The sequence below is a fragment of the Buteo buteo genome, chromosome 2 (assembly GCF_964188355.1).
Source record: "Buteo buteo chromosome 2, bButBut1.hap1.1, whole genome shotgun sequence".
NCBI classification, from domain to species: domain Eukaryota; kingdom Metazoa; phylum Chordata; class Aves; order Accipitriformes; family Accipitridae; genus Buteo; species Buteo buteo.
The window spans coordinates 75,883,024-75,909,304 of record NC_134172.1 but is presented as its reverse complement, the minus strand read 5'-3'; the positions used below and the strand labels follow the sequence as shown (position 1 = coordinate 75,909,304).

The window sequence follows — 26,281 nt, the reverse complement described above, 5'->3', positions numbered from 1 at the left end:
ACATACTCTGGCTCTTGAAGATTTTACCATTACGTGTTCTCTGTGAAACGTACGGCATTTGCTTTGTTTCTAGCCTCTAGTGCTACCAACAGGAACGCGCGCCCGGCACACACGCTGGCCTCCCCGTGCCACGTCGCTGCCAGCAGCCGAGTCAGCCCAGGTCCGTGAACCTGTTCAGGTGCTCTGTTCAATTAGGACCTTCCTAAATGAACAGTACTAAAATTAATTTACCTCCAAGTTGGTAGAAGAATAGTGAACGTTTTAATTATGAACAGCACTATGGCGTTTTTGGAACGGGTCGTAATGGAAGGAAGGGGTTTTCACTCAGTGTCCTATTAATTTTTGAAAATGAAGTGTCTTCTCTTCAGATCTCAGGCGCTGCCGCTTTCATTTCCTCCCCTGCCACCCAGCAGCACCCGCTCTGTTCCTTCACTGAAAGAACGACCTGCAGGACACCAGGCATCTCTTTATGAATTGTACTGTCAGGTTGGAGAGGAGGAACAAGCTAGAACTGCAGAATCCAAATTCCCCACATGAATATATATACAAATGCAACTATATGCCTTAAAAGATTAATTTCACAAGCCTTAAATTGCAGTTTAATTTGAAAACTAATTCAGCCTCATAATTGGCTTTCTGTTCAAATCACTGAGGCTAAAGATTTAAATTCTTAATATTCAGATGACTTTCAAGTTTCTGGCCCCATCTGTGCATTAGTCCATGGTGTTAATCTCTGAGGGAATCTCTGCTGGCATAGAAATAAAATAAACAAACTGGGACACTAGTAGAATAATCGGCTTTTAAAATCCTTGGGTTTTTTATATACTGCTTATTTTTATGAGATTTCTTTAACTCAATTTGCCACATATAGATTTGGCTCCCAGCTATTTCATTTTTCACGTGGCATGCCATCAACAATTATTGTATCAGACTTCCATGAAATCAGGAGGAGACAGGGAAATTTTAAATTACAACATTTCTCATGTAAGAAATACTAATATTCTTTTATTTTGGAGGACTGTCCATACTTAGCAGTCTTCCACACCGCTCCCAGGGAGGGTGGCAGGGGTAAACTATCCTACACCACACCACAAGCAAGAAGGAGCTGGATGAAACTCTAGTTTAAAAGAAGCCACTTGGACTTTTGCTATTGACTTGAAAGGGACCAAGATGCATCCAGAGAGTTAGTGAAGTGGAAAGGACGAGTGGGAATGGAAAAGGCCAGTCTGACAGGAACAAATTGTTTTGGAGAGATGTGTTAATTTTTGACAATCTTTCTGTTAAAACAAAATAGATACAACCCAGAGCAAAGCACTTGAGTCACTGCGGAGCATTTCACATTGACCTTTTCAGAACTGAACGCTTCAGTTAAGTAAGACATCCACATCCTATCGTAAGGTACATTTTGTGGTGGTTATAGCAAAACTAAGCTTCTGCAGCGACCAAAATAATCTTTCTCCATCACATTTTTGTTTTGTGATTCAATTCCCTTTTTTCTTTTACATTTAAGCATTTTCATTCTATCTTACCGAGCAATTTTTTTTTTGAAACTGTAGAATTTCTTTTGAAACAGCACTCCCCCAGGACACCCCTGGGATGCTGCAAGCCCAGCGGTACGAGTGCAGGGGCTGGGCTCATGGCAGGCAGTAATTGGTGCTGTACAGGGGGAAAAACCCACCGTAAACCCCAGCTCCTTTCTGCCGTGAGGCAGTGGAGCTTGCACGGTGCAGCTCAGAGACGTGGGCTTTGAAAGGGCAGCAGAATTCTCGCAGGGCAGGTGGTGTTGGGCAGCGAAGCTGTGCAACCCGTCCCACTTTATCAGCACTTGAAAGGTAACTTCTGCAGCTCCAGGAGAACTTTGCTGATTAAGGCTGCCAGAGGGACCAGGGGAATTTCAGCTCGAGCTTGCAGCTGCATTTTTAAAACTTGGCTGTGTTCTTCATATAGAGGCAAAGTTCGAAGCAGCAGAACATTATTCAGTATGAGTAAAACACACTCTTTTAAGATACACTTTCAAACAGTGGTGTGTTAAATCAAAACAACTCGTGGAGGGGGAGAGTAAGGAAGAAAGATGGTCCCGTGGAAAAGAAAATCCTGCATCACTACTCCTGTTCTGCATTTTTGGAAGGGCCTGCATTTACACATTAAAATTGTCCAGCTGCGTGACCTTAGGCTAGATAAGCTAGAAATGCATTAACATGTTTTCCAGAGAATATCGGAAAAGGAAAAAGAAATGCAATTCAGTTTAAGAGCCATCACACATTTGAGGATGTAGAAGGGTCAGGCTGTGGCACGTGTTCATGCTACAGAGAACTTTACTCCACCAAGAATGAGCTCCTGATTTCAAGAACACTATGCTACAGTGTAAGACGCTATTTCAATTAAGTTATTATAATCTTAACCAGCAACAACAACCTATTATAATTAATAATACTTGATGATTTCTTTTCTATTCCTGTCAAGGGTTGCTTCAAGGTGACTTGCACACTGCAGAGAGCACGCTCCTTGGAAACCCAGGCAGTCTGAGTGCTCTGCAGTCTGGGAAGCCCCTTCACTTAAACCCCATCAGGCTGTCTCTGATGAGTCTCTTCACATTGCTGCCAATTCTTCCAGCTCTTGGCCAATCCTCTTGGAAGGATATTTGTATTTTAGGCTAAAGGCAAACTTGCTGCTTCTGTGGGAGGCTAAGTGCCCAGCGGTATCACAACGTGCCACAGGTTGGAGTACGCATTCTTTCCGCGTTCCCATTTTCTTGGTTTGCTCTACCTCCTTTTGGCTTATTCACTGTTGACTCAGTAGGTCACATCTTACTTGGCCACCCTCCGTCCCCTGCCATGTCCAGGCACATTTGCAGCTGTCCTACAGGGTCAGGGATGAGGCCCGGCGCTCTCTTCCAGCTCCCTGCATCCCGGCTGCTAAGAGGGGACCACGCTGCACTTGGTGGTGCCCCGGACGCCTTCGCTTTGCCCCGTAGCCCAGGGCGTGCTGTGACAGCAACGCAGGGCCCTTTCCCGTTCCCTTTGAATGGGATCTGCTCTAATGATCCTGCTAAGCCTTACAGGGGCTTTCCTTGCAGCTCAAGGTCACCGCGCCCTGCTCACTCTGTGCTCAACAGCATATTTTTGACGGTCTTGCTCTGCAAAATTTCCATGGGTAGAGCTTGAGCTCCATATGTCCCTTTTTTCTTTTTTTTTTAAAATCTGGGCAAAATTCCGACTGACTTCAAACAGTCATTGGCATGCTCACACTAGCTGCCCTCAGAGTCAGCATTTATCTGTGGTACTCTAATACTCTAGCTACTTTTCTCATAAGAGGTGTGCAAAATTATTAAGAACATTGCAGATACTGTGGTAATCGAGTAATACTGCATTTTTAATCACAGCTGTTATAAACAGGCATATGGAATATGTGAGAAATAACAATTGTACGGGATATCCAGGGAAGCATTTTCAGTCCTCAGGCGTAGTTCAATAGCAACGAACAGTGGAAAATGAATGTTGAACTCCTGTAACATATAATAAGATTTCTTAGTTTGCTTGAAGCAAATCTGTACTTTATACATGGATATACACACATATGCATATATATAGTTATAGATGCATATACGTGTGTAACTTACTGTTGAATCAATACTGAACACATTTTGCTGTTACCTCTAAAAATATGCAATGCCTTTCATTTGTCGACCACTGCCACAAATAATCATGAATTCTGGCCGCATATTTTTTCTCTTGCAATGGCTGGTGTGGTACCTCCTTACTTGTTATAAAATTCTGAAGCATCTTGAACTATAAAAAAGTTTCCAAATCTCTGCAAGATCTATGCTTAGCTAAATACATTATCTAGACTTGTCTCTACACAAAACAGAGGTACATAACTTTGAGGCAAAGGAGGAGCACGCAGAAATCCACAGTAACTCTATGACCTCTCTTTCACTTTCTCAAAGACACAACATCATGTTTATTGCCAAGTACATGGAATGAGGGCCTCAGATACCCAAATTCCCAGGAGGTTCTACAAAAGCAAAGAACAGAAATTCAGTACTAATATAAACCTTTAAAAGAATACCGATTAAACAGGAAAGAGGGGGAAAAAAACCCCCAAATACATCAAAGACAAATGTAATTGCTTTTGAATAAAACCAGATTGCTTTCTACCTACCTGCCTTAAAGGCAAGCACTCCAGCCTGGGATACAGAATACCAAAAATCACTGGTAGAAGCAGAGGCACAAGTATTTTGTAGGCAAAGTTAACCTATTCTGATTTAATAGCTCAAAGGCTTATCTGGATTTCAGACAAGAAGAGGATGCAATTTACTGCTTCTTTCACACAAATGAGCAGAGCTAGTTAAAACATTCGGGAGCACTTTGAATATTGATCTGTCCTAGAATAAGACGTAAGAAATCTGATTTGCTATGGAAATGTTGCATCAATCTTCAAACCTTGATATGCCCCAAAGTGGCCTTCAAACGAAAGCCGGAAAATCCTCTGGGAAGATGTCATTAGAGTCGTCAGCTCAGGGACTTCTCGCGTCCCCTCTGCCGAGCAGGACCGGATCAGCACTTTGAAGCAGGTATGTCACCACCCAAAGCATATCAGGAAGGGAGCTGTACCTATTCTTTCCTCAAAAAGAACGTCACGTTCTGTCCCCACTACGTGTCACCGCAGCAGCCCATTCCTCACAATGCTGAAAGACAATCAATCACGGGCGAATCACCTTGTTAAAAGTAGTGGCCACCGGAGACTTCCCTATGACACCTCAGGCAGCGGAGAAGCCATGATAAATGTTTGCTGACATGAAACAAAGTCACGTGGTATTTAACCCCTCAGCTGGCAAAAAACTGAGGATAAAATTTGTCTCGGAAAAATCTCCCTCCGATTTCAGGAGACTTCCAATTGTACTGGTGACAGTTTTCACAGGATAATTTATGTTCAAAGAATGAATACACTCATATTAGTTATGCTCAGCAATAGGCTAAACCAACCCTGCTACCACCTTGGAAACTGCAGACTTACGCCACGCTTAAATAACAAATCAACAAAGTTAAAAAGAAAGCATTAAAGACCCTTATAACTGTATTTTTCCAAGCATATAAACATGTTCACGTAAAAATCATCACTCGTATTCCATGTGCAGCTTACACCCTCACTAATTTTTCAGCCATAAATTTTCTGAAATTCTGCTTTGGGTTTTTCCCTGTTTCACCCTCTGTAAGAAAAGTCCATGGGGATGGAGGATGAGCCAGCAATTTCAGTGGGAATATTCCCACTTCAGTATGTTTGCATCAGGCCCCAAATAAGAAAGTATCTTCTTCACACTTTGGGACACAGACCTCTTTGGAGTCTGACTGGGTGCCAGATATTGACTTTGCAAATGACTGGATATATCAAGGAGGCAGATATTCAGCATTTCAGGCACAGGATCAGTGAAAGACTGCGGCTGGGTTGGCTTTCAGTACTCTGCGGTTAGAATAACAGCCCTGTACATGTGTAATGAGCGTATGAGAATGGCAATACAGAGCATTACTCTACAAAACTGCTGCTTTTGCGAATTTCACATCTAGGAAGGGACCACCAGGATGCAGGTTCCCTCTAACCCAAGTCTGTGCTTTCTCTGCATTCAGAGAAAGAGATACCAGCTAGACTGTTCCCACCTCCATCAGTCTTCAACGAAGAGCCAGCAACGGCAAACCCTTCCCACATTCCCTCTATTTCAAGACGAGGCAAAACCACCATGCCAGATTAATGTTTGAAAGCCTGTGATAACTTTAAGACTTTTTTTCAACTGTACCTGGTTTAGAGCCTTCATCAACAGATCCATTATAGACTTGGTTTATAAACTCCGGTCTGTTGTCATTCATATCAATCACATAGATGTAAAGGTCAATAGGATTCTCCACCTTGTTTCCATTCATATCCACCGCATGAGCCCGGAGCTGGGAATAAGCACAATGAAAGCATAATATCAGCAATTGGATTTGTTGCAGAATGAGAGACTATGTTTTGTAAGAATTGACTTCACCTCATAAATACTTTCTCAAAATTGAACTGAGCGGGTATCTAATTCCAGCAGATCGCAGTGACGTGGTTTCCATCTAGACTCTACACACAGACAGTTTTTCAAGGCTTAACATAATATTGAAATAGTATTTTGAAACAGCAATTGTCAGTGGAAACACTTTGACTGTGGAGTAGTGATGCTATCTCCTTCACTGCTAATAGAGCACTATATTTTAATTTTTAAGATGTGGTGAACCTTGTCTGACAATCTGAAAAGCAAAATTTGCTTAGTTCCAAACACGGTGAGGAAATGAGTTTGACTCGAGAGGTTTCTTATGGGAACCTGCAGCCTTTCATACCCACAGTAACTGGGATTACTAAGTGAAGAGATTTCAGAATGACATTAGTATTGTTTATTCTTTGTTTAATCATGGTCTCTAGGAACAGCAACAGCTACTGACCCCACTGCTCTATGCACCAAAACCCATAAAAAAGACCCTTTCTTTCAAACGATGGGAGCTCCTGTGGCACTACGAATGAAATATTTTTCTCAGGCTTGACTAAAATATCCAGTGATGAAACATTACAATAACCAGAGCCACAGTGTTAAGTCCTCAGTCAAAGAGGAACTGCGGCTTTATCTTATTAGCAGTAACCATCAGTAATAACGCTCGAAAACAAGAGCATCTGTTTTCTGAACAAAAGGGACAGATACAGCATGTCAAAATGAGTAATTAATAAAACAAAGCAATCAACAATAGTCTGGAACAATCAGTAATCAGGTGAAAAAAATGGATAGCTTTCTCATTAAAGGGAACAGATGGCTACTCTAAATGGTGTGTGCGCTGAATGGAGCTGCCGATGTCGGCTTCAGAAAAAAACCCAGACAAGCGAGGAAAGGGCTGCACGGCCCCTGACGATGGCTGGGCAGCGGAAAGGCATCGCCTGGGTGCAGGCGCTGCAGATTTCATTTGTCATCTCTCTTCATTTCAGCACCTGTGAGCATCGCTGAACCTCCACACCGCCACGAAAATCGGGGAGGGCGCTCAGGACGGCTGTGTGATATCCCACAAGGCTGGCGGGATGAAGAATGAAGGCTTCAGAGGACGCTAGCTTGGCACAAGGGCTGGCTGGAAGAGCGGGGCTGACGGACAGGGGACACACCAGCTCGTGCCTTCCGAGAGATTGAGGCCTCTGGTCCTTCCCGGCAGCTCCCCGGGCCACTGGGCTGCTGCCGGGAGTTGGAGCTCTTGTGCCAAGGAGGTCTCTAGCTCCTCTGATGCATGACAAATAAATGTGCTAATTGCATTAGCACTGGTTTCTGTCTTTCGCTCTCGCTGTGCTGTGATTGATGCAACTTTCTCCTTCATGTATGGTGTTCAGAAGTCCAGAGCTCAACAAAAGAAACTGCAACGCTATTAGGATGGGCTGGATTAACATTTAATCAAGCAAAGAGAACAAACTGCCATGTGAAATGAGCTAGGAGAAAAACATTTTTTTAAAGGAAGTTAAGCAGCACTTTTTCTTGAAAGACTGAAGAAGTCCGGCTTTGTTTTCAATACAGGATGTACCATTTGTATTTCATGACTTGTAATGCTCTTAATATCTGCATTTCTTGCCTGCATACAAACTGCTTTGACTCCCACCTGTTGAGCTATCCTTCATCACGTCAGATGTAGCAATTCAATAACTTTACCAGTCAGAGGTCAGACTGCCTTTGAAAAAAAGTAATTCGGAGCTAAAATTAAAGTTATTATCTTCAAACTGCGGCAGCACTGGGCTCTCTCTTGCTGCATTTCCAGCAGCGGAAATGGTTCCATTCAGAGATAAAGCAGAGAGCAAAGCCGGTATCTTCCCCTTCAGATCTGACTCTCCCCCTGCAAATTTTTAATTACATTTGATAGCTTTTGTTTGAAATCTCCAGGAGTAAGGGATTTCTCAGCAATGCACGTCTATCTGCTTGTTGCGCTCACCAAGCACATGTACCCACAAAGGTGTTACTGCCTGCACTCAAGGAAAAAAAGATTCAATAAGCAAGGCTGCCGGAATCTCATCAAACCTGCGGTGACATGCACAAGTGTCACCTCTGCCCCGAGCCCAGCACCAGCACCTGGGCTGAGTTATGGGCAGGAGGACAGTGCCTGGGGACATGGGCACTGGTGCGGGCACTGGTGCCCTGACTAATGGCTTTTGGACAGCCAGGAAGATGGCACCAGCTCCCCAAGCCCAGCGCAGCAGCAGACCCTGTGCCTTTGCATCCTGGATTGTGCTGGTGTCTGGGTGTCCATAGCTGCTCTTCTGCCCTCCAATGCAGTTGTTACTGCCGCTCTTTCTGCACGCCCCGCTTCTCTCTCCTGCTCCTTTTTTGCCTGACTTCAGTGAACTTTTCTTCTTTTTTCCTCTTGTGCTTGCTTGCATGAATTTTCTCTGTTCGCATTCTTTTAACAATTCTCATGTGCCAACGCCTCCATATCCTTCCACAACACATTGCTCCTCTGTGGTCAGTGCCAGCCGCAGCAGCGGGAGAAGAGAGGCCTGAGCCAGAGGGTTGAATCTCAGCTTAGCTCAGTGGGAGCTCTTCCTCATTAGAGACCATTCCTCGTTAGAGACCATTCCTCGTTAGAGACCATTCCCAGCAGAGAGAGCAAAGGAAGGAGGGACTCCAGTGGGGCAATCTGTCCACTGGGAAACTAGCTGTGTCTCCAAGGTAGATCAGATACTACATTTCCCTTCCTTAATTCATCTTCTCCCTTGTTCTCCTACCCTACTCTTTGTATTAATGAGGCATCCTCAAGCAGGACAACACGCTCGGTTTTGGAGTCGTTGTTCAGATCCTGAGACAGGGCTCATCTGTGCGAGGCACAGTTTGAGTCTAATGTGGAGCTCCACGGCTCAGCCTGCCATCTGCTCCCACCTGTGACCAAGCGGGTGTTTTGGTGGTAGAGCGATGGGTGGGATGAAAAGCAGATGCATGTGAGGACTTTGCGGCACTGGGCAAGGCACAACGGTGATGGCTGTGCTCTGTCAGACACACACGTCATTTAGAGTTGGAAAAACCACCACTCAAAAGGCCAGTGAACACAACCTGGGCCACAGGACACACGCCAAACACAGGTCATGCACGAGTATTCAAATGGAAGTTGGTGGCTAGCTGGAGATACAGTTAAGAAACATTTATAAAGTTGGTTTGATGGTAGAACATGACAGGAGTAGAGAAGGAATAAATAAAATCAAATGAAATACCTTGCAGAGGATTCTGAAAAATTAATACAGGTAGCTGGCTAATCTCTAGCCGGTGTATCGCTCTGCTGTACACAAGCCAAGGAGCTGGCTCGATATTCTTTAACAAATATTGTTTAAAAGTATGACAATCATTGCTATCATATTCAGCAGCAGCTACCACGGGTCTCTGAGGTTTTTCTACTGACAGTTTCCAGTGTAAATGTAGCTGTTGGCATACAAATGATTCAGTATCATGATTATTGATTACACTGGAGGCTGGTGGTATCTGAAGGTAGTTAGTCAAAGTCAACATAGTGAATTGTGTTAAATATGAATATTACTTATGCACTAATACTACTAATACAAATATACATTATCAATCAGTGACAGAGTCTTTAAGCAATAAGCATACAATGTCATGCCTAATTTGTGTGCTCTTAATTGTGATTAAAAGTTCAAATTAGAGCATTGTGACACAAATGGCTGGCATTACTCACTAGAACTTGGTTCGAAATACTGGAATTAGATCTTGTATCCCTTAATTTCTAGTAAACTTTTTTGTTTCCTTGCACTTCAAACAACTCCTTCTCAGACTATAACCCACCTGTTCTGCTCTAGCCATTTCTGAGATGGTATTTCATCAGTCTGATGCTGAAAGCATACAAGCGTCTGGGACTGGATTAGGACTTGCTTCAAAGTTTCCCCCTAATGCACATTACTTGAGTATCATAAGCTATGACTACTTACTGACACGTTTATGTTGATGTCTTTTGAAAACAGAGCTTGAAAAACGTCTTGGAAAACTAACCTGCCAATTTACTATCCCTTGTACTTGCCAGGCCTAACTTCAGCTTGATATGAAACCGGTGTCTGGATGAGAAAAGACATTCAGATTCACTAATGCTGTCAGCAGTACAAACGGGACTTTGGGAATGCAGTTAAATAAGGCCAAGAGAACTCATGCATGTTAAATATTACTACCTGCTGAAACTTATTTGGCATGCAATAAACATTAAGGACTGACTACAAAGGGAGATGCAACAACACGCCTGCCGCAGTGAAACGGCAGCAAGATGGGGGGAACGAGCTCGTGCTTGTGCTGGGAGTGTGTCCCGAGGCTGCGTCCCCAGACACGGGCACTAAAGACACTGGAGCAGCTCCCACAGCATCACTCAGTGCAAGACGTGCAGTTCTGCACCACAACGTGGTATTGGTTAAGTGGCTGCAAAGCCCTTCTCATTTTTCTCTGCTCATATTCGCAGCTGACTCTGCATCTGGGATGTCTGCAGGGTCCCTGGAGAGTTTGTACTCTGGTTTGTAGCGCAGACGAGAAAACAGATGAGGCCAAAATACAGCTGAACTTGCGATCGCTACCACTGCCAGTTGTGCTGGGAGGTTAATGCAGGAATGCTAGCGCACACTGCACCTGGGCAGACACTGTGAGTCCCAGAGGCAAATACATCTCTGCGTACCTCAAGCTCAGAATGATCCTCCCTAAGAGTTCAAGAATGATCTTGAAAACAGGGGAAGTTCTGCTACAGAACTCCCGATCTAATTAGAAAAGATCTGTTTCACCTTAGGGAAAAAGGTAGGTTTCATCAGACAAATGGCTTGCTAAATGCGGGGAGAGTTAAAACACTAGTATTTTAAAAATGGTAGTCCTGAAGCGATACAGATAATTATGCATAAGAAAATATGTGTTGAAAATGTGGGAGTTAATGAAACAGAACTCTTCATATGTAGCCTCACAAACACTTGCAAATTATTATTTTTTTTTTATAATTAGTTTTTAGATTACCTGGGAATGAAAACAGCAAGGACAACACTCGACAGTGACAGAGATGCTGAAAAGACTTCATTCTGCTTAGGACTGCAGAAAAGCTGAAGCTGTATAAATGCACCCATCTTCAGCCAGAGCAGCAAGCCTGTATCGGGTAAGACGCCCATGTCCTACTGGGTAAAAGGGACCAGGGATGGTGCCTTGCAGTTCCCCCAACATCCTTTAGCCCAGCTGAAGAGTTAAGCTACTAATCCGAGCTTAAGAAAACTCTACAGCAGATGTCAAACCCATTTAAAGATGGCCAAGCTCTACGGCTCAGATCCAAGCCTAGACCTCATGGCACTGTTCTTCCAGTACGCGGTATAAGCCTGGCTCCAAGTCTGCCTTTCCTTTCAATTAGAGACTCAGCTATATGAAGTGGCACAAATTCATTGACTTCTCCACAACCTGCAAGAGCCAAGACTTTGGACTGTATCTTCTTTCTGGAAGCCGGCCTAATTTTTTCCAGTTTCTAGGACTGTCCGTTCCTACTGCAAGTTTCTGCACCAGTGTCTGGGTCATTGCTTTGTGCATGGTGTATTTATAAATGCTTTGTAAAAGAACAATTTGATGGTTCTATAAATCATCAATCCATTGCTACTGAGGCTGAAGGATCTAAAGGTTGTTTACAGCCATGACTTAAAATGTTCTCCATCACCTTCAAGTGTTCTGCTAACACAGATTTTCTATCACTCACTATTCCTGTCTATAAGGTCTCATAACATACTTATCAGTTATTCACTCTCTATAAACTACATCTTCCTGTAACCTTCAGAGGGTGAATATGCTTATTTACATATGGATGTCACTAGTTCAAGGTTTCTGTAAGGAACAGAAAAGGCTGGAAATCCTGCGGTACGGATGAGGCAGACTTATCCAGTCACCTTTGCCCAGGTGAGAATTCAGTTTACTGAATTCACTGTAACCAGTAGGTTAAGTTCGTTATTAGGAGGCACATGATTTGTTGTTATGGAGGACAAAATCTTTTTCATCTTACGTTTTTGACTGAGAGTGTCTGATAGTAGACATCACAGTGGCTCCATCAAAAGTGTTAACTTGTGTATTGTATTATTGTCTACACTGTTATAAAAACCTGGCACTGCTGAAACAATATCAACAATGCTGAGATGACACATACTGTATCTAAAATATTCCTTTTTCAAAACAACCTCTCTTCATATTTTCCTAGGCACAACAAACAAAATAATTGTTCTTGTTCACAGAGGATAAAATAATTTTCCTTCAGATCTTCTTGTACCCAGGGGAAATCTCTTTTTCCACCCAACTAAAGAGGTAATCTATTTTCTTTATCCTTCCACCCCAGTCCAGAAGCTGTGTCAACATGGTTAACTGGATACCTCATAAAGCTGACAGAATGTGCATCTCCGACGGTGCAGTTAGGAATACGGTGTCAGTGGAAGTGACCCGTACCGTTTCACTGACATTACAGCATCCCTGGGAACGGCTATTACGATGCCGATAGATGTGGCTAATGCTGATACAAAGCAATCCATGAAACAACCTTTCACAACCACTCCAGGAGAGAACTAAAGCACAGACACAGAAAGTGTTTGAAATTTTGCAGGGCTATCATGCAAGGTGCAACCCATTTTTTTAGCAATTTGTGGGACTGTATCGGCTGTGCAATTACGCTGTGCAATATAGGGGCTAGGATTTATATCAAAACATAACGGCCAATTACACTCTAAGCATTCTGCAGGTAGAGCATTTTATGAACTAGGAGAGCATGAGGCACCACTTTTGAGTGTAATTAATCTTGATTATTTCCTCATATTTAATATTAGCCTATCTGCATATTTAAAAACCTATCTGACACACCCCCATCATACTGCCTGAACATCTCCTAGTGATTTAAAATGAAAAATGACTATACCAATTATTGCATGTTTAGCTGCAGTAATGATTCTTAAATTAGTAATTTCCCAAGACATGCTAATGTAGCGATTGGCTTCTCATGGTTTTGGGGGGTTCAGTCCACACATAAATTTGCACGGATTTAATAAGCAGCGTGAAGTTGCACCACTTTAAACAAATGACTCTGACTTTGTGTCTGAAAAGGACATCAGTTTAATGCCGCTTTGCATTGGTTTGGCTGATTTAGCAAGGGCAGGTTACACTAAAGGAAAGCAGAAACAAAGCCAGCATCTCCATATACAAAAACAATTGCTCCGGCAGAGCGAGACTGAGACTCACAGTGTTAGTTAAGCCTGAGCACCTCTGTGCAGTCAGCTCCTCAGGTCTCTGCTGACACAGGGAGCCCATCCAAACTGTGAATCGGGCTCCGATTTTGAGCAAAACCTCTGGTCTTCTCAAAGCTGCACGTCTCTTCTTGAAGCCAGCATTTCTGGTCCAGTTTTGCTTTGAGCTTGCGAACCTAGATAAAACTCCAAATGTTTTATGCTTACGTGGTAGGAAGCTCTTTCTTCTCTGTCCATCGGGCGAGTCACATACATCCTGCCAGATACAGGGTCAATGCTGAAGACTTCCATCGGCGGCTGGTCGGCTCCCACTCCAGTGATGCTGTATCTGATATGGATCTCTTTGTCTTTATCAGAACGAATCTGGATGAAATAACAAAGACAGCAATCGATAAGTTTTGGACAAAAGCCATATAGATGTTTAAACAACTTTAAAGATCTGAGCCTGAAAGCTGCATGAATGTAATACTGCTGTCAATTTTGACAAGGGAGCTGTACGCCAAAGGTTTGGGGAAAAGCCAGGAAAAGCATATTCCACATATTTTCAGCTATTTTTCTCTTTTATTCATGATAATTCTTTAGGAATCATTGAAATTCTGACTTTTTGCCTTAGATGTGGAAGAATATATGCACAAAAATTGCTGTTTACGTGTTATTGAAACCCTAGGCTCCGTAAAGTGTCCAAATTGTTCAGCTATACCCAGAGTCTCCCAGCCATTAATCACTTCTGAAAACGCTGTCTGCAAGCTCCCACATCATGTTCTCAGTCCCTGTGACTGTGCACACAAATACTCCCATGAAATTTGAAGAACAGGGCTGCTTGCTCCCTCTTTGTCCAACCCTGCTGGCTCAACAAGGCAAGGCTGGGAATGCCCGGTGGGTTGTTACCATTTCATTTGACTATTTGTTGAGGAAAAGCATGTTTGGCACATTGCTTTTGAAACCCCTTCCCTCCCATACCTTGAGAACAACACAAACTGAATACAGCATGACAAATTACATGAACCTTGGATACAGAGCTGAGAAAATAAAAAAGGGAGGTTAGTATGTTGTCCTAGCAACCCTGACTGTCTCTTTAAACCCAAATTTAATTTTCTGATCAAATGCTGAAAGAAATCCTTGCAACAGCGTGACTATTCCTGAAAGAAAGTGCAAGGTACAAATAAATTACCACCCCCTGCACCATCACAAACTGTCTTGGCAGTGTAAAAGCGATGTGCATAAATTTTTCCCTAACAGGTCTATGAATACAACAAAGCAGCGGGAAGATAATAGAAACCTCGTAGCCAAGTGTGCGTTAGCATCTCTGCTACGGCAGCAGCATGCTCAGAGGAGCCTGAGTGGGCTCAGTGGGATGCGGGAGGCCCCTGCGCCCCCCCAAACAGCCCCAATTTGGGGAGCGAAGGTGGTTTCCCAAGGGAAGAGGAGGCTTCACTTGTCAGGCAAAGGAATTGGGACGGGGCTGTGGGCTGCTCTCGCACTCCTCCCGCATGTGACCTACCGCTATTTCTTCCTCTCCTGACGCGGGAGGCTGACAAGATGCTGAACGTGTCGGTGCAGAATAATATCAGATCCCCTGGCCCTGAGAATCTCCTTTGATGCCTTTGTCCAGATCATTACCAAGTTTGTACACTGTTTTCTTTGTACTGCCTCCACCAAATAGTCTGCTCCCGTTAACGGCTAATAATGTCAGTTATTACTAGACACTGCCAGGATTGATTCGTGCTGCACCTACGCTTCTGGAGCTGAAGGTCAAGGAAGAGAGACAGTTTCATCTGTCTTTTCTCTACAGGATTCACTGCTTGTTTAGGCTATTAGTACCAAGGAAAACTGATTGGACTTACACTGGTATAATCACTTAAAAGAGGTACAGGGGATATTGTGAAAGTGCCCTCATGCTGCACACAACTGTTTATGCAGGTTTTTGTGGGCCCAGTGGGTATCTGTAATAGGGACTCAAGCAGACAGGCATGAACCCAATTTTCATTAGCAAATCTATGGGTGAAAAAGAGCATATTAAAATCAAGCTTTGCTTGCACAACTGGGGTTTTAATGATGGCAACCGACTCACCAGTTCAAGAACTGAAGTCCACAGTCCCCATTTTCAGAATGTTAGCTTTCACCCTGCCAGGCGGAAAGGGCTGAAAATTGAATTTACGTGAATGTCTGTGCAAAATGTATAGCTCAAGTCAGGGAGTTCAAGCTCTAACCCCCTATGTACACATTTGTAGCTAGGCTTAAAGTAAGTGAAAACGTAGAAAGCCACCACTGGACCTCTAGCTTTGAGTCAGCATCGGGTTTCCATCTTAGAAATTAAAAAGGGTAATGTGGGATGAACGGTTGTGTGTCTGTCTCTATTAATGTGTGTTTGCACAGCTCCGAAAGACCTAAAACGTGTCATGATAAAACCAGCCCTTCATCCTTTACAAAGGTGGAAGAAAAAAAAAAAGACCAAACCCAAGGTATCTGCACTTCCCCTGTCTTTTTGGTCACGGAAATACAGGAGCTGGGAGGGTCTCCCCAGGCCCAGCCCCAGCCCCAGCCTGGCTCAACTACGGCACCAAACAGCAAACGAGTCTCTCTCCAAGTAACTAAAATGGAAGCAATTTTAACCTGAATCACAGAATAACAGAATCTGTTAGTTCTTTGCGGACATTTTTCTGCTCTATTTCCTGTTGCATATAGTACCCAGATCCCATTGTGATAGAAGCATTAGAAATGCATAGAGAGAGACAGAAACAGGGAAAAGGAGGCTGGATTTAAATATTCAGTGCTAAAGGCACTATATTTTATTTTCAGGAAACGCAGATAAACAGAAGCTCTCTAAGAAAGCTATGTACAGTTTAATAAAGTGTATGCTATAGGATGTCCTTGCAGCACTTTTATTAGCATTAATAGGGTCTAAGCTGTCTGTATGTAAATCATTGCAGATCTAGGAGATGAAATATATCATAAGACCCACACAACTTGCCCAATTATACTAAGAAAAATCCATGAGCTAATTATACTGCTTTGAGCAAAACAAAGATGGGGGAAGTATGTTGCAAATATTCAGCAATGACTCATTATTTGTTGTTAATTGCCATCATACTACAATAGTTTGCCTGTTACCTGTACTTAATTCCATTTCCAGTAAGAATACAAGGATGTGAAATGTTCAGAAAAAATCATGTAAGAAGTAGCACTTGTCACTGAAAGTTGCAAAGACCACTGACAATGAAGCATAGTATGTATTACTACCAGGGAGATATTCATCGCACAAAGGCACATGCTTTTTATATTGGAACATGTAATTTTAGCACTCTTAATGAGATTTAAAAAAAAAATTTTTTTTTCAGTAATCCTGTAACATTTTGACCAAAGGTTTCATTTGCATAATTCCCAGGGTGCAATTTAGTAAATCTTGTTGAGAAGTTAAGAACATTATCTGAATACAATGTAAGGTTTACTTCTTTTGTTGAAACCGTTCCTGGAGCAGTTTACCATAATAATAATAAGAATAAAAAACCCCTCTATTCCCAAGGAGCTCACTAGATCAGGAGAAAAAAAATTACTGGTTGGGGGAATTTACTGGCTCAGGAGAGAGTTGCTTTTTCCTTCATTTATGCCTGGAAAGTGAGAAGATGGTAACATATCCGCATGATAATCTTCTGATTGGAGAACATACACATGGATTTTTTTTCATTTATCTTTCCTTTTATAATGCAGTCAAGAGGTATGCAGCGTTCTGGGTTACAGAACAGATGGCAGAAGGACAGTTTTCCTTAGCTGCATTTATACATTTTTTACTCAGAGAACCCTTGGAGCTTTGAGCTTCTCCAGCGCCAGGCACCGTACAGCACTGTGTATGATGATGTGAGCAGGATGAATGATGACAGCTGATGACTGTCGTAAGAGGAATTTGCTCGTAAAGCAGCTTTTATTCTCTAAAAAACCCCTCTGGGATGGAGCTTGGAGCGGATTGTTACGCTGATGAGGGAAAATGCCCCAGATCAAAAGGCAATTTACGGTGGTGGATGTGGTCCCCTGATCCTATCCTGTCTCATGAACACAGGTGAAATTTTCCCGGCAGGAACCCTGGGATGGCGAGTATCCTCACCTATGCTGACAGATACAAATGGACCATCTGGGAACTGTGAGACTGGCTACCAAAGCCACAGAGGGAACCCGCAGCAGAGCTGGGCACCGAACTCGCATTGCCAGACCTCCGCTTGGCTGTGGCAAGCAAGGACACGGCGGCCTTGCAGCCCAACAGCGGAGCGGGGGGCTGCGGAGGGGTCTGAGCTCGAAGCATTGATGCACCACCCAAAACGGAGAGCAAGGGCTCCAGTCAATATTTGCAACTCAGAACCAAAATGCCAAGAGTCTAACTTAGCTCTCATTTCCATAGAGTAATCCCAAGACAGGAGAAATCGGTGCGATTTCACAGATGGGCATTTTCCACCGCAGGTTCTGATATAGTAACTAAAATGTGTGAAAATGAACATTGCAAGTCTTGAGATAATACAGGGCTAAGCCCTTCAGAGCTGGCTTTCTCCTTTGTAGCAATGTCACATTTCGACGGGCTTGAAAAGCAGCCTGTGCTTGTGACACAGGACTGTGTCCTGCTTTTACAGATAAAATCTTAGGGTTCGTGCATCTCCATCAGGATTTACTGGGTAGCTAAACTGTTCCCGCAAGTTTTACTGGTAAGCAAAATTTCAGTTGATGAGCTCCTCTGAGGTACCAGATTTTATCACTCTGTTTTGCTCCTGTTGATCCATATCCTTCTTGTGCTCTTAGCACTTCCATTTCTCGCTGCGGGGTTTTGAATTTACAAGCTCTCTCATCCTAGCAGATGACAAGAACCACCACAGATCCCCGTAACTCTCCTGTGCCAGGAGCAGAGGCAATGCGGACTATGGTCAGCAGATTGAAGGACACCAGTGAGTCCATAAATTACACAGTTTTTGGAGCACGACATTGCCAGAAAAAAGTGGCCCAATGGAGATTGTTTAGATATCAGTAAAGGAAATGCCTGGAAGCCTAGGAAACGGAGTGTGTAAGCAAAGGCTGAACAAACAAGGACTACTGAGCCTACAGGAGAGAAGACGGGACTGTAACAACAGTATTCCTGTACCCAACAAACTCTATTCAGAGGATTTCACCGAGCCGTACGTGGTTTGGGTTCTGCCTATCACTGTGTGATGGTATATGTAAGTGCCTGGGAATGTATCTAGAGAAAGCAAAGCAGCCCCCTTATACTCTGTTGCATTTTCTACCCACTGAGCAAACTAGAAAATAAATTTCCTTTCAAATTCTCCAACTTACTCTATAATGTACGGAGTTAAGACTGCCCTTCAAAAAATACTTAGTTTCCCAAATCTCCCATAGAATACTACGCAACATTTGCACTAACATGACCTGGGGAGACTTAGACTTGATTTTTTTGTTTTATATAACCCATTATAATTATTAATGAACACATAAAATAATGTAAATGATAAGCAATAAGTGTCTTTTATTATTAAGCTCTTAGCTATTTTGCCCATTAAGAAAACCAAATTAAAATAATTGAAGACTATAATCTGTCATGCATTCAAAATGCTCCATAGAAATTCAGACAGGCAAACATATTCAAAGTCTTTAAAAGAGCACACTTAAGAGTCAGTCTAAGCATTCCAGGATTGGCTCATTAATTTTAGTGGAAATATTTTAATTCAGCTACTCTTACTGCTTATTGAAATCCTTGCTAAGGACTTATTTATTTTTAACTGAATCTGCAATATGTTTAAGACTCATTTGTATAAAAGTTCTTAACTCTTATTTCACAGTTGTTTTAGAAGCCAGTAAAGAGACACATCTCTAGCCCTGTATTTCCAAACAAATTACTCTGTGCTGCTTAAAGAATCACATATGGTTTCAATAAATAGATGCAAAAGTCAGACAGAGAAAAATTAAGACAGATTTGGAGACCCAACCAGGTTAAGGTGATATTTATTAACTTCTGTCCTCTTTTATCACACTTGCCAATGATCCCAAGCTACTTCCCAGAAAGAAAGGAAAAAAGAAAACAGGAGATCCTCTAAAACACTTCAGCTGTCTTCAGAGAAAACCATCTATTCTGCGCCTTGTAAAGAGGATGCTTTGACATGGCAAGGGCAGCTATCATGTTTGACTAAAAGGAATACTTCCACTAACTACAACATTGCGCTTAATAGCAGCCTGAAAGTCTTTATCCACTCTGGGACAAAATGACCATCAATTGAGCTAAGTTTCCCATGGCGGTGCTATTTGCAAACAAGGTTTAAGTAGGAAAAGATCTCTATTGGCAAAGAAAGAAACGATGGAAATGTACACTTGTCATTGTGGATTTCTTTATTCCTTCAGTTGGGACTGGTTTCATCTCATACATAACTTTCTAAAAACTTTGTATCTGGTCTAAGATAGCCAGATAAACGGAAGACAAGTAAGCCTTTCCAGGTCAAAATCCATTCTCCTGTCTTGAACGCTTGAGTACACATCGAATTTCCTGGAAGAAGTGGAATTTCTTTCCACATATTGTAGAGAGAGAAACAAGGACTGCGCTTACACTAGATGCCTAATTTTCACATGGTTGAGATTCACTGTGATGAATGTCATTCTTCCTGCAGTTACAAACAACATTTAGCTACTATGATTACTACTACGCAAGAGCTTAAGTTTCTTCCTCTTTAAAATACAAATCCAGAGCCAAGTTGTAAAAACATTCCCTTTGTCCCAATGGCTGGATGTCTCTCATGTCAGGTTAAATCTTCCTCTGCGCCAGTTGAAATATGTGCAAAGTGATTTATAATGTATTTATTTTGATGATAAAACAGAGTAAAACTAGTATGTCAGAGAGATTAAAGCTGTCATTGAAGTTATTGATCTAAGTGATGATGCAGCCTGCATTAGAGCAAGAAATGAAGCCGTAAAATGTTTGAACCCAAAAGAGAAGAACCTCTCACGCATGCCCGGCTCGCGCTCCGCTGCCTGCAGAGGAACCTGTTCCCCATCAGCTCGCCTGCTTCTTACCAGGAGGAGTTTGCTTCCTCTGCACTGACCCTGCGAGCGCTTGGCTAAGGCGCTTCACCAAATGTTCAGTTGCTGAAAGCTTCCAGCGTTTCGCAGGTCCTTTGGCTTTCACGCAGCTCCCTCTGTCCAAGGGCTGTTCTCCAACGCAGCAGCTCCCTTCAGGCCAATTACGTCCACGTGGATACATTTCTCCCAAGCTTTCCCTATGCCCATCGGTAGCTTTGATAGTCTTCACTCCCTCTCTCCCTTCCAGTTTTTTTTGAATTGTTTACCAGGGTTTTTCATCTCTGCCTGGATGAAAATGTTAACATCGAGCAGATGGAGAACAGGAGAATATAAATCAGGCTCAATAAGGAGACCGTAATGCAGTGGGAGAGAAGAATTTCTGCCTGCGATTCTGGCCAACAACTATGTGTGACCCCATGCATAAGTATGGGATGAAAATGAACTTGTCAGACTCACGGTCCAATTCAAAACTTCCATTATTCTGCTTGGGATAAAAGCAAAATAACAATCGCTTCGCCTAGGAAACCGAATTTCATACATGATCAGATGAGATGCTACAAGCACAGAACACTTGGTGCGCAACACTGCAACCAGGCTCAGGATCTGCTGCATTTTAACTTTGCTTTCCTACCTGCTGAAACAGCAAAGAATTTATGTTTTAGCATGAGTTGTCTGGACACTGCAAGACTGAGGTCTGCAGGATTTGTGGGGCCAGTCCGCTCTCTGCCTAACTCTCCAGTTGGGCCGAAGCTTCCGAGTAGTGACTCGGGACCGACAGCAGCTAAGACAACGGCAGCCCTGCCAGGTCTCCGTCTTTTACCAGTGAAAACTCAGTAAATTGCAATTTGTTGCGTAGTCTTCATGATTAAATAATTAAGCAATTTTCATTACTCGCTATTATGAAGGTCAAGAAGCTAATGCGCCTGTATCAGGAACTGGCCAATGCTAATGGATCTTCCACATCTAATGGTAATTGATACGGCAGAGTGATTTCTAAAGCGACATGTGCCTTTCTTCAGGCCTTTTGCAGCTGGTTCAGTTTTTAAGTACTCCACTGTGGAAACGCTTCAGACTGTAGCAAGGTGAGTGAGAGGGAGGAGAGCAGCTCTGATGGGAAGAGAAGATTATTATGGATCAGCAGAATACCACCACGTGACCAATGTCTTATCACTGCCAGAACGCTGATAGCAGAAGCAACAAGACTTGTTTTTACTACTCTTTCTCTTATCTCTCTTACAAGAGAGCAGATTCCTCAGTGTAGTGACTGAAGGCATCCCAGCGGAGTTGCATGTGCTGCTATCGGGTGAATTTTGGCTCTGAAGAAGTGAGGTTGGTTCATACTGTGCATGAAGCAAGTGACTGATATTAACTAACTGGGATTTGAACCAGATGCACAAGCCCTCCTCTGCTGTAGAGGATGCTCCATGACAAAAGGTCAAAGAAAAGACCTCTGAGAGTTCAAAACACACTGTTCTTATTCCTGTGCTGGATGAGTCATGACAGGCAAGAGAAGATTATCCTTCATTATCTATTTAAGAAGGGCTACACACTGCTATCCTTCCACAGGGTACCATCCTGCAGCGCCTTCCTGCAGCTGACCCTACTGCTGCCTGCTATGGCTATGCCTAAATGAAGACTAAGTCAAGAAAAATCACGGCAGTGGGACTTTGTCCTCATTTCTTTTTGAAGTGTGCCTGTCCTGAAGCCTTATGTCAGGTCTGCCACAAAGCCAGCCTGGCAAAGAGAATCCAGCGCTTTTCTGGGTAAAACTAAGCAGGAAACCTGAGTGCTCAGTGCGGAGGATAAACAAGGGTAGCAAATACTGACCTACGCAGGAGTAACTTGACCACTGTAACTAATGATCGAAGCCCTCAGCTAGTATAAATCAGTGTAGACTCACTGGCTTCAAACAGAGGCATGCTAATTTATTTCAGCTGAAAATCTGGTCCATGGCGTTTAAAAATTAAGCTGCACAGCAGAAGAACAAGTGAAGAATGATCTTTGTACAACGACACGCAGCAATTTACCACAAGCAGCATTCCTCTCAGTAGGACAGTGAACTTGGACACAGGGAAAAAACATTCAGTGGGGCACAAACACACTTGTGTCCTCATAAAGGGAGTTTTTCCCCAGACTCAAGGGATGTAATTGGTATTAGCACAACCTTTGCTTTTGTAATGAGCTCTGGCTTTTCCAACCACATATAGCCATGCATTGAATTCACATTTTGCATGACATCTACAGATATTACTGATCATGGAGAAGTGGTGCTGTGGCATGATTGCAATGCTAGTCTCAGCATAAAATTAAGCTTTTGGACCTGTCTGCAAATAGCTAACAATAGGAAACAACAATAAAACCCTCTAGTGTGTATATTTTGGAAGAACAAAATCTGCTGAGGCTCATGTTTGAGACACTACTTTGGGATGCTTGCAGAGCAGGATTTAAAGCTCTGCAGTTCTCAAAGTCTCTCTAATAAGTTTAATTATAGGAAAAGCAAACTCATTCATTTGCTTTGTAGGGTAGATTACATGGCACAGTGTATACAGAAGTTATTTCAATGGTCAGTAAAGGGAAACACCAGCTGTGAGGGAGCAGAAAATGAAGTTCTCCTTATGCACTATAGGAGCAATGCTAATGGGCATCAGTGCGGGTCTAGACTCAATGATCCTTACAGGTCCCTTCCAATTTGAAATATTCTATGATTCGATGATTTATTGTGCACTGAACAAAACCAGCGTGAGATGACTTTGGTCCTAGGACTCATTCTCATATGTTATGCAGACAAAATATTGGATTGTCTCTAACTTTTCCCTGATGGCCAAATTCTGCCCGTGGATGGATACATGTGCTTCCTTCTGCAACGGTTAACAGCAGCTAAGCAGCACATCAGAGCGCTGCATTTTTCCTTTAAGCAACTGCTGAGCAAGACACCGCGAGAAGCCTGCGGTCAGGAAAATCCGGCAAGGTAACAGCAAACAGGTAGAAGTCAGACACGTGCACCCCAGCCCACGCTGCACGATCCAGCGCCGTGCCCACATGTACACGTTTGGTGTGCGTGTGTACAGCTACATACGCTGTGCGCCCACTACCTGTGCAAAAATGCTGCAGACCAGCTATGCCACGTGCGTGCCAGCCGCGCTCCCCACCACCTACGAGTGTCGAGCCTCCCACAGCCCTCTCCCGGGCAGCTCTCCTCCGTCCCAGCCGTCCTGTCGCATCCTCCTGCAGCTCCGTGGCTTTGCTAAGGGTCCACTCGGCAGCTGCGGCTCCTGCGCTCGGGCCTCGCTTTTCAAAGGTACCTTTCCCTCTGGCGTGGGAGTCCTCAGACTCACACCCCCAGCGTTTCTGCAAATCTGCTTCGCGCATTAGGGACGGGAGATTGCCTTCTAGGAAACTTCAAACCTAGCTGAACTCTGCTCATTTGGAACGAATTCACAGGGCTGAATTTTTGGCAAGTTTTTCTCTTTCATTAACTGTACTTCTGTGTGGGTTAGATCTGAGATCCCTACTTACTTTGACTTGAATTCATGTTGGACTTATTCATATGACTTATTGATGTGCTTCCTGTCCATACACTTTTAATACAAGAGGCAGACAGGCTTGCTTGAGGACATGGCGCCATATATTAAAAAAAACAAACCCAACCCCAACCAAAATACCCCGTCATATCTGACATGTTTTAGAGCCTTTTTACATCTCGCTTCCATTTATGGCACATTCTGTTTTTGAATTCAACTCCCCAAAGCCAGTAACAGTCCTCAAAAGTCTCAAGCACAGACACAACCTCAAGCTTCCCACCCTCCAAAAACCCCAATAACAACGACCACGTTCACATAGGTAGCTCTGTTTGCAAAAGGTGCAAAACACAGACGTCACAAGAAGTGGCTCAGCAGCCCTGCTCCTGAACGGGTGTCTGCAGATGTACTCATGCAAGTACACCCAAATACTGCACAGGCAGTTAGAGGGGCTGTGCTCGTGTGTGCCAGCATGTGCGGCTCCTGTGCACTGCAGGTGAAACGCACCGCAAGGTAGCCTGGAGCTTCGTTAATGCTCCAAAGAGCAGTTACTTCCTAGGATCTCAAGAGGCTCACAATGAGAAGCGTTCCCATTACTAATAATTTACGGAGGGGGACACATTAATTTGCTGATGCCATTTGCCTTTCCCAGCACTTCCACAAATAGGGGCAAGGTGCGAACCACTTGCACAGATTTTCTGCGGGAACGCACAGCTTGGTGGACTTGGCTAATAAGGATGGTGGAGTCCAGTCTGATGTGGGATGCTAGTGCTCGACTGACTTTATAATTGCACATAGTCTGACAGACATACTGAATTTCTTGTTTAACTTTTTTTCAGTATTATTAATTGGTACTTTAATTTCTGATCTGGTGAATTACATGCAATTCCTTCACCATCAGTTAAATGACAAGTTTAGAGCAGAATAGTTTAGGTAAGCAGATTGTCAGTGCTTATGGCTGTAAGACATAATTATGTACAGCCAACTGTGTAACGCGCTTGAAAAAATTATAAGTCTAGGCACAGAAATTAAAATTATTTCAAGATGAAGTTGTACAAATACAGCTGCAAAAAGCTGCAAAATCCTATTAATTTATTCCAACTGTAGTGGGTAGTGCAGCAGGGTTCCAGCCCCCGCCACCCTGCCAAAGAAAGTTTAACTATAACATGCAACGAATCAAAGGCTGGATGTTTAAATCTAAAGATGGCTCCAGAAAACTATTTCAGCTATTATTTATGTACTCATAAACTTCTGGGCATCAGCTGGTAGCTTGGCATGATGACTCCTCAGCATGTCAGGGCAAACATTAAACGCTAAATTACCATATGTCAGCTTAGGGTAGTTAATAATTCTACCACATCTTGGACAACTTGAAGGCTTTTCTGAAACTGCTGTCAGATCGAATCTTTCCTTCGATCAATAAAGCAGCACAATGAAATATGCTATTTGTGGTGTCTCAAAGAATAGATTAGCAAAATACTGTAAATGCAACTGGCAGGGTCTAACTCCATTTCTTAACTGGAGATCCCCAATATGCACATCAATACTTTCAACGAGGCGACCTACAAGAGAAAATGGCACGTGTCTGTACGTCACCTATCTGTTTCTCTGTTATGTGCACTTCTGCTTTGCCACCAAAGCTCCTCTACAACCCCAGAGCTGCATGTTACCTGCAGATCTAACAGGCAGCAGTTAATTACGGGAGCAATGTTTGTTCCACACCGCTGGGTCTATCAATTGCAGCCGGAGGAGTAAAATAGAGAAAGACTGCAAGCATAGAGAACCCGTCCGACCTTCTGCTTGTTTTCCAAGCTGTGTAATAGAGATATCTCTGGCAATACTGAGAATAAGGACCAGCAGCAATCTCTGGGAACAGCCAAATAAAGGAGGAAATGCAGAAATCTGCACTCTGGGCTTTATTTAAAGGGGTACTACCAACCGCAAATCACACTTCTGCTGCCACTTTTACTGTCGGTCAAGTACAGCTACAACTAACACACAGTAAGTAAAACAGACTGGAAGGAAACGTTATTTCCTCTGTGCATTTGACAGCATCAATGACACATTTCAAGATATTCAACACTGGCAAATTGGGGCCAGATTGTCAGTGCAATTGTATCCCTGCCAAAGCACCTGAAAAGTAAGTCAGATTATTTCTAGGGCTCGCTGCATATCTTACTACAAATATGCAGAAAATCTGGCCCTGGCTTCCCATAGTGCAGCCACAGGTTATTTGTAGCCTCTATATCAGCCCTGGAAGAGATTTTTACTTAACACAAACTGAAAGCAAAGGTGCTGCATTGCAGATGACTTCACTGCACAGCACCCAGCCTGGTCCTCAATCCCACGAGCAGCCCTCCAGGAACAAAGCTGGGAAACCCTGCTCTGGTTTCCTCTTTAGAAGCGCAAACGAAATCTGAGCTCTTACAACATTTCTGCGTTTTCTTGTGCTCTTTGTTCTG

General features: G+C 43.2%; 1 protein-coding gene across 1 annotated transcript in view; it reads right to left on the bottom strand.

Moving 5' to 3' along the window:
• Positions 1-26,281, bottom strand: part of CDH4 (cadherin 4) — a 465,783-nt gene that overhangs the window by 91,836 nt on the left and 347,666 nt on the right. The window contains exons 5-6 of the mRNA XM_075020374.1: positions 13,468-13,623; positions 5,792-5,936 (exon numbers count right to left, since the gene is read on the bottom strand). Coding sequence (XP_074876475.1) covers positions 5,792-5,936; positions 13,468-13,623 — 301 coding nt within the window. The remainder of the gene's footprint in view (positions 1-5,791; positions 5,937-13,467; positions 13,624-26,281) is intronic.